Source organism: Podarcis raffonei, chromosome 3, assembly GCF_027172205.1.
Source record: "Podarcis raffonei isolate rPodRaf1 chromosome 3, rPodRaf1.pri, whole genome shotgun sequence".
NCBI classification, from domain to species: domain Eukaryota; kingdom Metazoa; phylum Chordata; class Lepidosauria; order Squamata; family Lacertidae; genus Podarcis; species Podarcis raffonei.
The window spans coordinates 110561503-110581247 of record NC_070604.1 but is presented as its reverse complement, the minus strand read 5'-3'; the positions used below and the strand labels follow the sequence as shown (position 1 = coordinate 110581247).

The 19745-nt window shown below is 42.4% G+C and overlaps 1 protein-coding gene across 27 annotated transcripts in view; it reads left to right on the top strand.

Annotated features, from left to right (window-relative positions):
* The window catches only part of NRXN1 (neurexin 1), a 976383-nt gene that overhangs the window by 482780 nt on the left and 473858 nt on the right, over positions 1 to 19745 (top strand). For all 27 annotated transcript variants that reach the window (XM_053383596.1, XM_053383588.1, XM_053383593.1 and 24 more), the window contains 3 exons: positions 14873 to 14995; positions 16027 to 16408; positions 18776 to 18966. In XM_053383596.1, coding sequence (XP_053239571.1) covers positions 14873 to 14995; positions 16027 to 16408; positions 18776 to 18966 — 696 coding nt within the window. The remainder of the gene's footprint in view (positions 1 to 14872; positions 14996 to 16026; positions 16409 to 18775; positions 18967 to 19745) is intronic.

Below are 19745 nucleotides of genomic sequence, written 5' to 3'. Positions count from 1 at the left end.
TTCAAATCATCAGTAAGTGACCTTACTGCAGGTTTCTGCTACAGACCTCCATGCCTGACCAAAGACTTGTGTGATGTCTTCCTAGAGCTGATTGCCAAACATTTAAAAAGGAGAGATATTGTAGTCATGGGAGACTTCAGTTTCTCTGATATCTGCTGCAACTGAAACTCTGCCAAGAATGTAAGGTACAACAAATTCTTCAATAGCCTCATTGACAGTTTCATTTCCCAGAAGCTGGCAGAAGCAACAAGGGGGTAATCTAACTTGGACTTGGGCCTCACTAACAGGAGAGTGATGATGCTGGGAAAGATGGAGGGCACAAGGAGAAGGGGGCGACAGAGGACGAGATGGTTGGACAGTGTTCTCGAAGCTACAAACATGAGTCTGTCCAAACTACGGGAGGCAGTGAAAGACAGAGGTGCCTGGCGTGCTCTGGTCCATGGGGTCACGAAGAGTCGGACACGACTAAACGACTAAACAACAACAGGAGAGTACTGATAAATGAGGTGGAAGTACTGCAAAACTTTGAGGATGTGATCTTGTCCTCTTGGGTTTTGTGGTACAGAGGCAAGGGACAGCTGAGTGCAGTCAGACATCTACTTTGGACTTTAAAAATGCTGATGTCAAAAAGCTTAAGGAGCTGCTGGATGAGATCTCATGGTCAAAGAGGAGTTCAAGATGAATGAGAGTTTCATAGAGCTGAAATACTGCAGGCACAAATGCAAATAATTACAATGAGAAAGAAAAGTGTGAGGCATCTAAATAAACCACCGTGGTTTACAGATGAGCTGAGAGCCAAGAAGGGCATGTATAATAAATGGAATAAAAGGCAAAGTACGAAGGAATAGTATATATAGGTAGCCAGCAGTTTCAGGAAGAAGGTCAGGAAGGCTAAAGTTCAGACTGAGCTCAGGCTTGTAAAACAGATTAAAGATAGCAATGATTGTTATTTCTTCTATGTTTGAAGCAAGAGGAAGAACAAGCAAGCAATAGGTCCTCTGTATGGAGAAGACATGCTCAGCACCTACTTCACCTCTGTCTTCTCCCAAAAGGAAAGCAATGCCCAATATAGTAATAACAGGTTAAATGATGCCGGGCCCAAGATAGAAAAAGAGGTGGATAGGGAACACCTAGCTACTTTAAATGAATTCAAATCTCCAGGGCCTGATGAGCTGCACCCAAGGGTAATAAAGGAGCTTGCGGATGTAATTTCAGAGTCTATAATCACTGAGAATTCTTGGCTGATAGCTCTCTGCCTCCTTTCCTTGCTCCCTTTCTTCTCTATTATTCAATTTTAATGCCTCCGTTGATCAGCCCCACCCTTCCTGGCATCCGTTCTCTTCCATTTTCTCTTCCATTTTCTCAAGCTTCTTTTCCTACCAGCTGTTGCAAATTAACAAATGTTCCCTGGGAGGAAGTGTAAGTAAACCCAAAACTGCTATGCTTCTGTCATTGCTCCCTTCTGTTTTCTGCCGATGGACTGTACTGCCATTATATGCCTTCAAGGCTGCTGTCTGCAGGGATTGGCTGTGCAACCTACTTTCCCATGGGGAACTCAGGCCCAAAGCCCACATCAGACATAGTTTGGAGAGAAAAAGCCGTGTGGGCCAAATTGGGAGTCTTGCTGGTTTCGCCATGGGCTGGAGATTCCCCACCCCTGCTCTGTACCATCCATAGTAGTTTGTCTGGTCATCATTTCAATTACATAGAGTTTGGGTGTTCCTTGTGTATTTGTTTGCCGAATCAGAAGCACTGTGTGTTCTGGAGAATCCACATGCTTTCTTGGGAGAAAGAGAGAGTCATGGCTTGCCACAGACATGAGGTGTCTTATATACTATATACTGATTACTTTGCAAACAAGGTTTAAACCAAGTAGATTCCCTGAATGAGCAGTTGATATCTCCTTTGGAACTTTATGCATGATTGTGCCTACTATTCCATCCATTTAATTTGTGGCAGTTAGCATGAATGCAATAAGACATTCTCTTTCCTAGCTGCTACTTTGCTCTCAGAGTACAGTGGGACCTCGGGTTAAGTACTTAATTCGTTCCGGAGGTCCGTTCTTAACCTGAAATTGTTCTTAACCTGAAGCACCACTTTAGCTAATAAGGCCTCCTGCTGCTGCTGTGCCGCCAGAGCACGATTTCTGTTCTCATCCTGAAGCAAAGTTCTTAACGTGAGGTAATATTTCTGGCTTAGCGGACTCTGTAACCTAAAGCATATGTAACCTGAAGCGTATGTAACCCGAGGTACCACTGTATAGGCTTTTTTTCCAATTTTATTTATTAGTTTTCCACAAAATTTTTAAACACACAAACAAATAAACAAACAAACATAAATCCTAACCTTATTGTAACTAATTAAGATTGTTACGCGACTTCCTCATATCCCCTTGGTTGAATTTCAGTGTATATCATTTTAACGGTTATCCAAAACCAATATTCTCATAAAGTTAACTTAGTCACTTAACATCTTTCTAACTTTCCCATTTGGCATTTCAACATATTAATTTATCACATTGCATATTTAAATCCTAGGCCTATCTAGTATTTGCAAGCTTTTTCAATTAAGTTATCTTAACATATTTGGCTAAGTAGTCTTTAATTTTTTTTCCATTCTTCCTGGTACTCTTCCTCCTTCTGGTTGCGGACTCTTCTGGTCAGGTCGGCTAGCTCCGAGAAATCCATCATCTCCATCTGCCAATCTTCCACTGTTGGTACTTCTTGTATTTTCAGAGTATAGGCTTTTTAGGGGTTGACTTTAATTAGTTCTTTTGGGGGTTTTTTTTGCATGGAATATATTTCCATATAGAAATAAATATGCATTAGTCATGCACAGCGGAAAAAAAGTTCAGTGTTGCCATCAACAGTTTGTTATATGTGAATTCATTCCCTGCTTCATGAATTTTTCCCAGATAAAAAGATCCCAGCGGGCACTTAGTTCCTGTGCTCTTTAAGCTGTTACTCTCCATTATCATTATGAAAATAAGATCAGTAGCTCAATTGGAAATATGTTTGCTGAAGAGGTAATGGCATTAAAAAGCTTGTTGGAACTGTGTGTCGCCACCAAGAACAAAAAATCTTCTATTAAAATGACTTTTCGGTGTCTAGTATGTTTTACATTTGTGCCTATTAAAATGCATGAAATATCTCTTCTTATCTCCATTAGGCATTCAGCAGCTTATTACTGAGACCTTGTAAACTGTTTCCTTAATATCTGGTACTTCACAATGAGTGTAACAAATCACGCTTGACAAGATAGTTAGAATTGCCATCCAGGCATGGCTCCCATTGCAAGCTGGGCACAGAATGCTGTCCATTTAATTTTTCAGCATTTTTGAAGGCCTTATTGAAAGTCTTCAGAAAGTCTTCAGAAGACTATTTCCTGCTTAATGTACTGATTTAGATGCACCTAGGAATGGCGGTTCTGCTAGTTCTGCTTTCTCTCAGCTTCTCACTTTTCCAGTCTTAAATTCAGCTTGTCACAAATTTCCAAAGCAGCTGAGGAAGGGGAAAGTTCTCATAAAAATATTCTCAGCATTTTACTTCACATTTATTCTAATACAAACATTTCTGAAAGCAAATTCCCTGTAATACAATGCATTTCATATTTATACAACAAAGCATGTTCCTTTAGGAAAAAAGGGTGGGATAAAAGTGCAACAACAATAATTGAACAATAATTTATTGAAGCAGGTTTCACCAGTCTTATGCAACCTTTCCACTAATATGTGAATTTTGAAGGCTTGCTGCATTTTGATTTGGTAAATGTGAATTGTGTAGGTTTACATTAGCGTGGAGTGAAATGGATTTTCTCCTCTGTTGTCTGTTACACTCACAGTGGAGGTTGATGTTTCCATGAGATTCCTATAACAGCAAATCAAGCTCTGTGCAATACAGAGAAATTATTTGTATCCTGAAATGGGTATAAATAAGTGTGATAATAATTCAAAAAACAAGCCTTGGTTTTTTTGAACAGAGAACCTACATATGAGACATTGGTTGATTTATCAGGGTGGTTGGACAGTGACCCACATTGCAAAGTATTGTGTCTTTGGAATTTCCAATGTCATTTTCAGTTCTTGATGGAATAAAATGCAAGATAAAGTCTTCAGCTAGGAGTCACTGACACATACAAAAAAATATGCTTGAACCTCAGTACTTACCTGACTACCTTCATAACTTTACTACTAAGTAAGGGTATTTCCTGTTTTAAAATGTGTTAATCTTCCTGTCAGCAGTATTTCAAATGAGAAAGGCATGACACAAACGTAAGAAATTTGAAGCCATTTCTGTCTAAAATGTGAGCAATAACATTATTTCAATTTCTACATTCCTTTCAAAACTGTTTGAGAGCACAAATCAGGTAAGTTTTTATAACTCACCTTCTACATATATTTGCTGGTGTTTGCTCTTTGGAGATCACAAAACTAGAGAAGAGGAAGATTATGTCTGAGCAATAACTTAAAAGAAAAGGATGGAAAATAATGTAGAAATATTATTCACTTAGTGTCTCCTTACCTTATAGCAGGGGTAGCAAATATAGCAACTACAACTCCTATCAGCCCCAAGGAACTTGACCAGCGGTCAAGGGTGATGGGTGTTGGAGTCAACAATATGTAGCAAACACCTTGTTCGCAATGCTGTTACTAAAAACGAGGCAGGAAAGGCAGGACCAAAAACATCAATCCTGGCATCAGATTCCGCTCAAATAACTAAGGGTGCTTCCAAACTGTCACTCTTTTGTGGGGATGATGCATGCACTTTATGAAATAAATAAAACAAATTCACATGCTAGAAAATTCAGGTTGCACAATTAAAGTCACTTTGGTGCTCTTGCGCAACAAATGTGTTTCCCTTCCATTTTTATTTATTTTTTAATCCTTAAACTTTTTGCAGGAAGGGAAGTGATTGGAGACTGCAGTGGAAAAGGTGGGATGGCAGTTGTTTCATCCAATGTCGTATATGCCCACCCCAACCAAATTAGAACGAATGCTCAGTAAACAGCTGCTGATGTTTAATTTGCCCACAAACCTTAGTGATGGGGTGCCATCACCAAGAAGGCTCTCCCCTACATTGTCATATAGTGGGCTCCAGCTAAAAATGATGCAATCAAAAGAACCTACCTGGTGAATCCTTTAAAAAGGGGGGCAGGTCTGTACAGCAAAAGGTGTACCTTGGCTTCAAGTTCGATTGGACATAAATACAAGGACCTTGAAGCAGACTTGGTAGCATATAGACAGCCAGGGCTTGTCCCCTGCCCCCTCCAAATTGCTGTTACAACTGGATAATCCATGTGAAGCTCTTTGAAAACTTAGAGTGTTATACAAACATTAAGTATTAAGTATCTCTCAGCAATTTCCAAGTGGTCAATGGTGATTATATTTTTTTTAAAAAAAAAAAAAACACCACTTCTGATCAGGCCTTAGAATGAAACTGCTAATGCGAGACAGTTGTGAGTTGAAAGTGTGGAACCAATAGATAAAACTGAATAAATAGCAACAACAACAATACTATTGTTATTGCAAATATTGCAAAGCCATTGTGTGACCAGGCACGACAGCCCCAGCCCCCAAGAATCATAAGAAAGGAATAAAGACTCTGACAACGTTATGGAATTAAAATTAGGCCACAACTTTATTAAACATCCGAATGTAGGAAGACCTTGGCTTCGGCCTTGGGCGTGTATCCCTCCCAGCCCCCCAGCCGGGGGAACTGGGGCACATCAGGGTAAATGGGATATGGGGGTGCTCTGCAAGACGTAAGTGTAGCAGGCGGCCCAGCCCATATCCCCGTATGCAGGGTAGTTCACTGACAACCTTTCAGCGTATGGCCAGTGACACCCATTATATAACCCCTTTTAAGAGGGGACCTTGGAATCACCACCACAGGGGAGTGAATCACCACTTCACGCTGCCTCGTCCCCCCATTATAGGGATGAAAAGACTAAAGGATTCCACCCAAGGCCATAACCACCAAAGCTGTGACGAATTGCTATGGGGAAGACAACACCTGCCAGTGCAGGAAAATTTCTTCTCGTTCCTTCAACAGCAACCAGTCAAAGACCGTAGCAGCGCCCGCTAAACAGGAAGAAAAGACAACAAAAAATTTTCCTTCCAGTAGCACCTTAAAGACCAACTAAGTTAGTTCTTGGTATTAGCTTTCGTTTGCATGCACACTTCTTCAGATACACGAAAGCTCATACCAAGAACTAACTTAGTTGGTCTTTAAGGTGCTACTGGAAGGAGAAAAAAAATTGTTTTGACTATGGCAGACCAACACGGCTACCTATCTGTAACAGGAAGAAAAGGTTAACCTGCAAACAAGAAAACATTAAACAAAGGGAGGGTGAATCTCCAGACCCGACTGCCTGGCTATCGTCGGCTCCACCCCCTGTTTATAAATGGGGCTGGTCCCGCCTCCCAGCAAGAAACTTGATTACTGAGGCTGGGCGTGAACCTCCAAAAATTAACACTGAGAGGCAAGCCAGCCCTCTCCCTACTAGAAAGTTCCCTAGGAACTGTAGTGCCACACACGATCCCGCAAAGGGCACCCACATTATAAAGTGTGAACACTCATTCCATTTTTTACAGCTGCCACTGCTTTCCCGATGTAGTAGAAAATCGAAGAGAAAAACAGTTTGCCAATCCTGATTTTTTTCTTTTTTAAAACAAAAAGAAACTCTTGCGCATATTCAGTTTCACAATTTGAACTCACTTAAATCATAGCACCGTTGTGGCTACAGGAATAAGATGGGTTTGGAAGATGCTGCCATGGTGCCCACCCATGAGGCAAAGGGAGGTGAAACGGGATCCATGGGGTAGCACATCTGGCCTCCGAGGAATGCACTGCCTGTTGCTGCTGTTGCCACCACGGTGGCAGAAACAACTTCAGCTTACACCTTGGAGACCAGCTCTGCTGCTTCCTTGACAGTCCAACCCCAGGGCCACTGCTACAGCTGCCTCTTGGTGAACAGGAGATGCTTCTAGGCTCCTCCTAGGAAGAAAATGGTGAGGGCTACCTTCTGGAGTATCCTGGGCTTTGCACCTGCCTGGCATTATTCAGAATGAGTCCCTTCTCCCCCACCCACAACGGCCTTTGATTCCCACTTCAACCATTGGGTGAGGTTGATTTGACACACATACCCCGTTCCCTATGTAGCAGTTGGTCCCTTACCTTTCCCGCCCCAACCTGGCCACAGTGATCCATGCGACGGTCACCTCCAGGCTTGACTACTGTAATTTGCTCTACGCAGGGCTGCCCTTGAAGCTGTCCCAGAAACTCCAGCGGGTGCAGAATGCTGCAGCGAGGCTCATCATGGGGTCTCTGCCATGGGAGTATATTCACCCAGTGCTTTACCAGTTGCACTGTCTCCTGGTGGAGTATAGGGTCAAGTTCAAGGTGCTGGTTTTGACCTTTAAAGCCCTTTGTGGCTTAGGGCCCTCATATTTACAGGACTGCCTCTCCTGGTATGTCCCACAGAGGACCTTAAGGTCCATGAATAATCATAGTTTAGAGGTCCCAGGCCCTAAGGAAGTCAGATTATCCTACACCAGGGCCAGGGCCTTCCCAGTGATGGCTCCGACCTGGTGGAATGCTCTGTCCCATGAGACCAGGGCACTGCAGGATTTAACTTCCTTCCACAAGGCCTGTAAGACAGAGCTATTCCACCTGGCTTTCAATTTGAACTTAGCCTTTTATTTCCCTTTCCCTCCCCTTTTTATGAAGATTACCCGCTCTGGGATCCCACAGCTAATTCTCCCCTGGTCTCCTCGCTGGCCCAAATAGGACTAATTTAGCCAGCTAGCCCTGATGATCATCTAATGTTTTTTGGATGGATTTACCCCCCTAAATTGATTTTTGAATTCTGAATTTATTGTTGTTCATGTTTTATACTGTATTTTATGCTGTTTTTTGTTGCATCAATTAAGTGTTTTAAATTTGTTGTTAGCCGCCCTGAGCCCGGTTTTCTGAACTGGGAAGGGTGGGGTATAAAATAATAATAATAATAATAATAATAATAATAATAATAATAATAATAATAATAATATTCATCCCCTCCTTGTTCCTGATGTAGATCTTCACTCACCCCTTCTCCCCGGGGGTGGGGTGGGAGGCACCATTGTGTGGTTCACCTCAGGTGACAAAATGTATTGGACTCCCCCCCGATGACGCTAAACAAATTTGCTTGGAAAGAAGCAGTGTTTTGTTGTAGAGAACGATACATACCCAGTTGGACACCTTGGACTATGACATGTTGAAGAAGAAGAAGAAAGAATGAGAGGGTGCTGTGGTGGCTGGCATCAGGCTGTATAGGCCATGGCATGCCCATGCAGACCTATTTGCCACCAACACATCCTCTGCCAGCTGTCTATATGGGCATCTGGTGTGGGTACCTGGGCTTCAGGGCCCTCTCCTCTTTCTTTGATGTCCAGCCCTAGCTGCCATTAGCTCCACATTAGTTCTCCATGGTGAGAACAGGATGGGTCACTTCTCTTTCAGTCCCCATGGATTGAGACGCGAAGGTTTATGTGTTGACCACCCCAAACCTACTCCCACTGAACTCAGCGGGACAATTGCATTTCTCAGCAAAAGATCAGAGGTGCAAAAGATGGTTTAAAGTTGTAAAGAGTTAAAAACACACAAAACATCTCAGGCTTAGGAATAGCCATATGGCTGTTGCAGATTCAGGCTCCTGGGAAAATCAGCATCCTTTTTCTAAATTCCGTGTGCTTGTGCAAGAAGCTGCATTAAGAATGAAACGAGAGTTTGTTTGTTTGTTTGTTTGTTCTTAATTATGGGCAGTAACGAGTGATTGCAAAGCTCTAAATGTCTTCTCTTGATAACTCTGGGTAGGCAAATTGCTGTAATCCTATCTTTGTTTTTTGATTTGCAAAAACAAAAATGAAACCCACCCTCTCACCAAACAAAGGGTTTAAAATCATTCCAAATCAGAAGCTGAAAAAGATCAGTTGCTTATTTTCTATGCTGTTAGCTGCCGCTTGGAATGAAGGCACCTGCAAATTAAAGGGAGTTTATTTACCTCATCATAAACTCACAGTCCAAATTTCTTCCTTTCTGAATTACATAATTTTCCCCAATCTGCTTGTTCTTAATATACAGTGATGAAATGTTACTAAAAGGAAATTTTTAGAATGCTTTGCTAGTGTTTCCCCCCCCCCTCATGTTCCTATCTTCTTAACTTTTAAGTGTGTTGATCAATCTGGATGAACAGTGTTAATAATATTCATATGCTTTTTTCAGCCCAAGTTGGAATGATGGTGGTATGACATAAATTGACACAGTCAAAACATTATGGTTGGTAACCATAATTCTGAGCTTATATATGCAGAGCCAGCTTGTGCATAAATATTTTGTGGTGCACATTTTGCAATGTGAGGATGGCCAAATGTATTATTTTGTAAACATGTCTGAAGCCAGGTGTTTTTTTTAATGAGATACCCCCCCCCCCAAAAAAAATGCAGATTGGAAAGGGACAGTCTCACATTTTAAAAAAATGTATTCAAGTCTTCGCATGCACCCATGGATTTGTTTGTATAGATTTGTAATGTGGGAAGCTACATATAGTTCCTTGAAATATATTAATGATACACTGATACCAGAGACAATAGATAGAAAATTATCCCGTCTTCTCAGTTTTAGCCATCTTCACCACCTTTTCATCAAGGCTGTTCCAGTCTTGCTCTTATTTCTGCATTTTTGAGCTCTTCCAGAATCCCTGGCCTATGAATTGACCTACACATCCAGAAATCTTGCATGAGAAGAGTTCTTCTTCATCCCTTCACAATAAAAAGAAGGGGTTGCTTATGTCTTTCCGCCTGAATCTAGAACCTTTGCTTCTATAAAACTAACTGCATTCTAAGTTAGTCAGAGGAATGTTTGGTGCACAATTTCTCTGAACATAGAATCAGAGGATTCAAACTCTACACTGTAACTTACAGTAGATATAGCTCATAAGGAAGTGAGTTATAAAGAGTCGGTCTAGAGAACATTCTACCTCAGCATTATCAAATTGCCCAGGTGTTTTCCCCTGTCTCTTAACTTAACTAAAGATTATGTTTCCAAGTAGTTCCAGCTTCAAAAAATTGTGCTCTTCCACAGAGCACCAAATGCCACCAAATTTATAAGTGGCTCACATCAAGTTGTCAGTGGCATAGTTAAGGCTGGGATGAAGTCAAGAAGATGTGACTCAGGAAATCACTGTGACTGTGAAGGGTTTTGAGAAGAGCTTGTATCATGCCAGCTTTTGCAACTTCAGGAGTGTGTGTGTGTTTGTGTGTGTGTGTGTGTGTGTGTGTGTGAGAGAGAGAGAGAGAGAGAGAGAGAGAGAGAGAGAGAGAGAGATTGTTGAACAAAGATCACATGTGTGTGTTTTTCCCTTTTATTAAGAAGTTTGGCATTAATACAGTAAAATAATGACTATGATTCAACATAGACTCTCCTCCCTGGAAGAGAGGGGAGTGGTTGTGAGCGGGAGCCTGAGCCCCGCCCCTAGCAGGGGGCGTTTGCCCCCTGCCTCCTCCTCTCTCCTGGCTGGCGCCCACGCCCCTCGGCAGGCACCCAACCAGGTGCCTCCGAGGGGGCGTGCACAGCAGCCTTTTGCTGCAGCGCCAGCCTCCCCTCGGCCTCATTGTTATGTTTTCCATCATTCCAGTATATGACAAAAATTATCCAAATGCTGACCCCCCTCATTTCCTAATTGTCTACTTTCCCCATCTCATACAAAAATATTATAGTTTTGTCACTAGTACTTCACACACACACACACACAGAGAGAGAGAGAGAGAGAGAGAGAGAGAGAGAGAGAGAGAGAGAGAGAGAGAATTAAAACTAGGAGAGCTCAAAGTGACATTTTGGAATATATTTGAATGTGAGAGGGAATGTGAAAAACAACCTAGAAGTGGCCCACATCAAGTTGTCAATGGCATATTTAAGGTCTGGATGAAGTCAAGATAATGTGACCCAGGAAATCGCTGTGACTTAGGCTGTGTGCACACCAGACCTTTAAAGCACATTGGAACACATTCTTTCCCACAAACAATTCTGGGCCCTGTAGTTTGCCCATCACCGAATTACCATTCCCAGCAACCCTTATCAAACTACGGTGCCCAGAATTATTAAGGGGAAGATGAACGGTATAGTGTAGGGGTAACCAATATGTTGACACTGCTGGATTATGACTCGCATGAGCCCCTGCTCTCATGGCTAGTGGTCAGTGATGGTGGGAGATGTAGTCCATCAACATTTGGATTGCAGCACATTGACTACCTTAGTATAGTGTGTACAGAGCTTTACTGAATGGGAATAACTGCCCTATGTTGCTTAAGTTAACCAGTTATCCTCAGGAGCAGCAGGGAGAACGCTGTCTCGTTGCCAGTCTTGTACAGCTGGTGTTCTGATCTGGCTCCGTCTTGACCTTTTCCTCAGGCAGCAAAACATATTGGGCTAGTTCTGGAATTACTGTTTGCAGCACATTGCTTCAGAACCAACGCTGTAGTATATTGCGGTCTCTTTGGATGCAGTATGTCCTTATGTGCCAAATATTCATTCTAGGGTCTAGTGGTGCTCAGAAGGAGCTGTCACACTGCTGGTTCTGCTGCTGCTGCCTGTAACTATTTAGGAAGTAAACCTTTCTGCCTTGGGAGGGTGGGAACTCAGAGGCACGATTAAGGCAGGTAGCCCACTCCAAATGGACCCTGCTGCAATCCTGATTCTGCTCGCAGGAATAGAGCAGGGACATTTGCCTATGTGGGCACCCCTGCCCAATTTATTGTATTCTCAATGTCCAATTTATTGTAGTCTTAATGGAAAAGGTTTCATTAAGTTTTAAAACGAGCTTTAAAACCAGGGCCCTAATGGAGAAACAGGTCTTGGGGGAGGGGGGCAAAGTCATTTGAAAGGAGTTCAATTTGTAAAAATGAATGGATGAATAAATAAATAAATAGATAAATATCAGAGAGATAAACACAAATGACATTTAGAAATTATACAATATTCCTGCAAGGCCTGGCAATTATGTGCCAATGAATACATAAGAAATACAAATAAATGAAAACGAACAGGTGCGGAATTCCCTCTTTGTCAGGGCGAGCATAGGTTTTTTCTTGTATACTTATTTTATCTCGCTCATTAGTCACAAAAGTGTACATTACCAGACAACTACTGTAAAATTAAATGAGCAAATCATTACCGCAGAGGCATCCTTTTAAGGAATCCAAGATGGTTAAGTCCACAATTTTAACAGGTTTCACTGCTTGATGCTTTTTTTGCTGTGGCTAAAGAGTGTGTGTCACTGGACAAATTTTCACTAAGGTTAAAAATAAAAAAATGCAGTTAATATATGCAAGAGCCAGCTCCACCATTGGGCAGGGTGAAGAGCATTTGAGTATTGTGAAAGGGGAGTGAAGTGTTAGTTCCGTGAATTTCTGTCTCAGTACATTTCTGCTTCCTGAGATGGTACCAAGATACCTTGGGTACTATGCACCTTGGGAGAGCAGAAGAAATCTTTTCTGCTCCATCTCAGGAAGCAAAATGTCTTGGGCCAGCCCTGATGTAGGATGAATGTGCACAAACACTTGTGAACATGCACATTCACATACATAGCACGTGGAAATAGTGTGAAAAGGAAATTCCATACATCTTGGAGAGGGCATGCACATTGACATAAAGGTTTATTTTAAAAAAAATGCATTGCATTGTCAATATACATAATCTCCATGTTCATGTTTTTTGTTTTTTTTTCCTTCTTAAAAAAATGATTGATTCATTAAAGGTCAGAATATATGAAAAACATTAAAGTTGAAAGTTGAGTCTTAAGTCAGCTCATATTTATCCTCCTGAAGGAGCCTATGACTTCTTAGTGGTCTCTGACACACAGCCAATATCTCCCTTTAAGCACAAAGAAAAGGTAAACTGAATTAGAATAAAGAAGCTTATTTCTGAAATATGCTAAAACAAAGATAGTGATAGAAGACTCACATTTTCATGAATTCAACAGCACCCTTATAAATGCAGAGCCAACATAGTTACTGCAATTCCATAGGGGCACTGAAAGCTACCAAGCTTTATATTAATTCTCAACTCAATCATTCCTAGAGTCTTTCAGTATTGTGTCTGTTTAGAAATGATGGCCCCAGTACAACTGAGGTCACAAGCAACTAAGTGCTTATCTGCATTAACACACACACACACAGAGAGAGAGAGAGAGAGAGAGAGAGAGAGAGAGAGAGAGAGAGAGTCTCTCCTCTGGGCATTTCAGTGTGTCTGGGATGAGCATTGCATATGCAGATGTGCCCCTAGATGTTTGTGGTGGTGTTGTTTTTTTGCATCCTCCCCAGCTGTGTGAACAGAAGCCTGCCTTTTTCACATTGTTCTGTCTTGTTGGACAGCAATTTTGAACGAGAAGGATCTATGCAACTCGGTCAATGGATAAACAGGATGCTGCACTCAACATTTGGGGTTTCCAACTAATTGCACGTACATCAGGATCAATTTTTGAAAGTGTTTTTGTAACTCTTGAAGTTGTTCATTGGATTTCTTTCCAAACACTAGTGAAGTTAAGGGCAGACAGACATGAATTCTCACCAGGGTATGCACTGGAGTCAGATTGTCTCAGCTGTTAAACAGTCAATTGTTCTCTGCAGTTGTAGTGACTCAGTGCGATTGATTTGCAGATACGGTACATGGTTTGGATAGCACAGTGTTGTCTGTAGCCAGGTCTTCAACAAACCCGCCATAAATGCTTCTTCCTGATCTAGGGTCTTTGACTTCAGGCCTGTTCTCACACTGACGTGTGTTAAGAAGGTGGGGAGAAAATAGCAACCCTACCGCCCCTCCCCCTCCATGTCACTTGCCACTCAGTGATAGCAAAGGCCACTCCTTAACATTCACCGCTGTTGCTTGATGGTACGCAAGAAGGAGAAGACAGAGAGGACAGCCCAGCTTGCTGTTCATGCTATCACACTTGCTGTGTCCCTGGCTTCCAGGTGCCATTCCACATATCAAGGCAGCAAGGAACTGTTAACTGAGAATAGATTTTGTCGTGTTGAAGAGTTTTAAATGTTCATAAATATTAATAAAAATATATTCATTCTGATGACACAAGATTAGACTATGATGAAGGTGCCCTTTCAGATCAACTGATTATATAAACACACCACTCACTCTTTTTTGTGCCTTATATTCTTTCTGTGGGTTTTATTATGGCTAGGGGCTTCAACAACTGGAAGCAGCCTGTGCTACTCTGGACTTCTGAGAGGTCCTCCCTAGCACTTTGACTTATAAAAAAATGTCCAAGTTATGTTGTTCCAAAGTCTTCCGTGATCCTTTCAGTTTAGAGATTCTGAATGCATTTTATTGAAACTCCTGCCATATACAGTTGTATTAACCACATTTATTAACACAACAAAGCATATGCAACATGAGCCAGGAGGCAACTTTCAACACACTGAAAGACGTTATCGCACATCTACAGCCTAAGATTCAGGTTATCATTCTTTTAGCATTTCTTTATTGAAAAGCTGCAGCTTATATTAACTTTTGATACTGGTATCCACCATCTCTGTATTGACTGTGCCCATTTATGAAAACCCAGTTGGCCAACTTTGCCATTTTGAAAATATAGCCCACAAGTGTTGCAAGATGACATGTCTGTTGTTTGAAGTCTGCAGAGCCTTTGACACTCTTCCAGCTTGTCTTTGGAATATGTTTTATAAAATGTTTGCTCCAGCCAGTTTCTCTCTTTCTCTTCTCTTCTCTTTCTCTTTGTTTCTCTCTCTCTTTCTTTCTCTCTGTGAGGTTCACATGTTGACTAATTTAAAGATTCCATAATAACTGTTTGGCATACCCTACAGGCAAAGGTCCAGAAACCCTTTTTGCTGGCTATAACCTCAATGACAATGAATGGCACACAGTACGTGTAGTTCGAAGAGGAAAAAGTTTAAAGTTAATGGTGGATGATCAACAAGCCATGACAGGTAATAATGAATAATGGTTGCTTATTTATCAGATATCACCATTCAGTACAGATTTGGCGATGTTGGCTGTGACGCAGATTGTCTCATTTACCTACCTGACACTACTATCAGAAGAGTCTTCGTCTGCTTCTGGTTGAACTGCACTGATCTAACAGGCCAGTGGCTTCCATGCCCTCTAATTCTGAGGATCACTGCTTATTGCTCTGATTCTAAAGAGGGCTTTGGTTAAAGGTGGAAGATCTGAGGAAGAGGAGGGGGTACCAGCAAGATGATAGATAGATAGATGATAGGTAGGTAGGTAGGTAGGTAGGTAGATATCAACAGACAAAGAGATGGTGGAGGTGGGAATGTCTGCAAGCAAGAATTTTGAGGGGGTTTGCTTTGCAAACATAACATCAGCAACTATCAAGAAAGTCAATATTACATAAGCCACTTTCAGAGAGGCCAAAGATTTGATCCATGGATTCTCATGTGTTGAAGGTGGTCTCAGTTATGTTGCAGTACAGGTAATGGAGCTACTCCACACAGTGTTGGAGTCACCATGGTAGTGCCCCTGTGCATTGCTCCGACCTTTTGGGTCAGCTTCTGCACCCACACTTTGTGACACCGTATCTCCAAACATTGTTCGTCCCAGTGGGTTTTATCCAACAAAGTTGTCCCATTAGCACAAGGACTTCTGCCCCAGGAGCACAAATCTGCCCCAGAGCATTGGGGTAACCACCAAAACAGATTGGGGCATGCAGGGAAGGGAGTGAAAAAGGATTCCCCATTACTTAGGCAGATGCCTCTGCACTGAAGGGGTGATCTCATTGAATACCACCCAATGTCTTGCTTTTGAATGCTCAGACTGAATGTTCATCGAAGCTCAACCCCTTTCGGTGTGAACCATGGGAAGCTATTGTCTCTCTCCTGGTGGTATACATTTTGGTTGGCTCATGCTCCTTGACCGAGACCCTGGGAACTGAGCATCGACTCAATGCTGACTTTTCTGTTTCTGACACTAACTTCTTAAAATTCATTTTCATTCAAAGGTCAAATGGCTGGAGATCACACAAGACTTGAATTCCATAACATAGAGACGGGGATCATAACAGAGCGCCGCTACTTGTCCTCAGTCCCCTCCAACTTCATTGGCCACCTACAAAGCCTCACCTTTAACGGCATGGCGTACATTGACTTGTGTAAAAACGGGGACATTGATTACTGTGAGCTCAATGCCCGCTTTGGCTTCAGGAACATCATCGCAGACCCGGTCACCTTTAAGACAAAAGCCAGCTATGTTGCCCTGGCCACATTGCAAGCTTATACCTCTATGCACCTGTTTTTCCAGTTCAAAACAACGTCGTTGGATGGGTTAATACTCTACAACAGCGGAGATGGAAATGACTTTATCGTGGTTGAGTTAGTGAAAGGGTGCGTACAAAACTCACAACACAACAATACAGATTATATTAACCATGAAACTGAATGGAGCTTCCAGATTCAGGGGGCAGGGTGTTAGATTAGACTGACATCTGGTCTGATCAAGCAAATTAACTGCTCTTATTTCCCTTAAAATCAGACAACTATTATTATTATTACTACTACTACACTCTTCACCCTTAGGGTGGGGTTACAACAACAACAACAACAACCAATAATAATAATAATAATAATAATAATAATAATAATAATAATAATAAATTATTATTTATACCCTGCCCATCTGGCTGGGTTGTTAAAAACAGCTTATAATCACAGAAAGAAGGTGGTCATGAAAATACACATCTCAAGTGTCAAAAGCCAAGTGAGTTGTGCTTGACACTTGCAAAAACCCACGATAGATGGGTGTCAGCATCCAACTAATGCCTTGCCTACTTTACAAAATCAGGCTTCTTCATGGCAGATTGTATATATTTCGAAAGAGAGCTATAGTGCTTCTCATACCTCTCTCCCTACATTTCCCCTCTCTCAAGATTTAGCTAAGACCAGATCCCCTGTATATTCCCCATTCTCATCTTAATATCTCTTGCTCAAAGCAGGGCCCAAGTTTGGTGGATGGGGACATATTTGTCCGCATGAACAAAACAACATTGCTCAGAAGGTTGTATGTATTCCTTCTGGCCTAAAGTCAGCTGCCCAAAGTGCCATGGCCAATTGGGCCCTTCACAACCTAGAAAAGTTGTGAAGGATATTGTCTCAGAAGTCTTAAGAGGTGCCATTTCTGTGCAGTGGGCAGTGAGGAAGAAAAGAGCGCTTGTTCAGTATTGCCATGCATTATCATCCCCATCACAAAATTTATTACCTGCCCTTCAGCAGCAAATCCCAGGGCTTGTTACAATAATTTAAATATCAGTATTAAAAAACCCCCAGTTAAAACAAATCACAACCATAGAATTAGGAAGGGCGGCACTCCTCAAAAACTCAGGTTTATAGATTTAAGAATTTAGAAGTTACTACCATTCTGCTTCCCCAAAGAACCCTGAATAAGCTATTTCTTCAAGAGGGCTGGAACTCCAGCAAACAGCTCCCTACAATCAGGAGGAAGCCATGAACTAGTATAAAATGGAGGTAAAGGTAAAGGAACCCCTGACCATTAGGTCCAGTCGTGGCCGACTCTGGGGTTGCAGCGCTCATCTTGCTTTATTGGCCGAGGGAGCCGGCGTACAGCTTCCAGGTCATGTGGCCAGCATGACTAAGCCGCTTCTGGCGAACCAGAGCAGCGCACGGAAACACCGTTTACCTTCCCGCTGGAGCAGTACCTATTTACCTACTTGCACTTTGACGTGCTTTTGAACTGCTAGGTTGGCAGGAGCAGGGACCGAGCAATGGGAGCTCACCCCGTCACGGGGTTTTGAACCACCAACCTTCTGATTGGCAAGTCCTAGGCTCTGTGGTTTAACCCACAGCGCCACCCGCATCCCATAAAATGGAGAGGTAGCATCAGTATGGTCTTAGAGGATTGGGGGTTGGTCCACTGGGGCAAATGGGGCACTCCACCAACTGCACTTATCTCTCTAGGGATGTGGGTGGTGCTGTGGGCTTGCTGATTGGAAGGTTAACGGTTCGAATCCCCGTAACGGGCTGAGCTTCTGCCAACCTAGCGGTTCGAAAGCACAGTGGTGCAAGTCGATAAACAGGTACCGCTGCAGTGGGAAGGTAAATGGTGTTTCTGTGCACTCTGGTTTCCATCATGGTGTCCCGTTGTGCCAGAAGCAGTTTAGTCATGCTGACAACATGACCCAGAAAGTTGTCTGTGGACAAATGCCGGCTCCCTCGGCCTGAAAGTGAGATGAGCACCGCAACCCCATAGTCACCTTTGACTGGACTTAACCACCCAGGGGTCCTTTACCATTTACCTTACTTATCTATCTACACTTATCCAGCCCTCCCTGCCTGCCTTTTTACTTACAACCCATTAAGAGGTGGCTCTGCCTATCATTGGCTATGACACAACGTACTGTTGGCCCCTGTTCCTTCTGCCCTGCCAGTCCCAATGGGCACCACCCTCCATTGTCTTACAAGATAGACAATCTGTCATTTTCGGTGTATGTTTACTTATAGGGAGTTTTGTATGGGATGTTGCTATACCATTCCCAAACCAGCCTTATAAAAATGTTCCTGCTGTTGCAAGTTACAACCAGGAAGACATCAGCTGGCTGAAGACCTTCTGAATTTTCAAAAAGTTTAAACGAAGCGAGGCATGAGAATAAAGAGCTGTCCGTTTCATTCATTTACTTCTTCCAGGGGGAATGGAATCATTTGGCTGTTTATTTATTTATTTTTGCTCCCTGTTTTCAGGTATTTACATTACGTGTTTGATCTGGGAAATGGGGCAAATCTTATCAAGGGAAGTTCCAATAAACCCCTGAATGACAACCAGTGGCACAATGTGATGATATCGCGGGACACCAATAACCTCCACACAGTGAAGATTGACACAAAAATCACAACACAGAGCACAGCAGGAGCAAGAAACCTAGATCTCAAAAGTAAGTGACATTGCTATTTATAGAAATAATCTACTAGGAGGACAGGCTACAACATTACATTTTGATGCGCCTTGCACATTTGTAGGAAACATAGGGAAATATGCTGTATTTATTTACTGGGCCAACTCCGGTGGCAAAACACCTGCAAACCTGTGAGCTGCAGAGCATTATTCCAAAGGCATAAGTTTTCAGAGGAAAATGGATCAGGTGTGGTTATAAATTCTGCTTTGTAGCCAGGCTGTGGGATTGATTTCTGGCAGGGGGGAACAGCTTGATATTATATGGATCTGCTCTAGCTGCTGCAGGTAGCACAAACACCACTGTGCCAAACGGCAGCCAGTATTTGTCTCTGTTCTCTCCTCCGTGGAGACCCAAATGTGAAAATGTCACTGAATAACTGTGTCTTATCAGTTTCCCCCAGTGAACACAGAATATTCCTCCTGGCAGAGAGCAGTCCCAAATAGGCTGCAAGTTGGGGAAATATTCTGATTGGGGTGTGTGTGTGTGTGTGTTGCCCATTCATTTGCACAAGGAACAAATTAGTTGCATCCTAGAAAATCTCTGTTGGGGAGAAACCCGCATCTCCATGGTTACAGGCCCTGGAGTTGAGAGGGTAGATCCTGGGAGAAGTTTGAGGAGCTTATCATTTTGTATAGGCAAGAAGAAACAGTTTCACCCTAATAAGAAAGGGTGCTCACAAATGTGGGTGCCCCTGTTCAAATGATAATAATAATAATATATTTTTTTATTTATACATTGCCCATGTGGCTGGGTTTCCC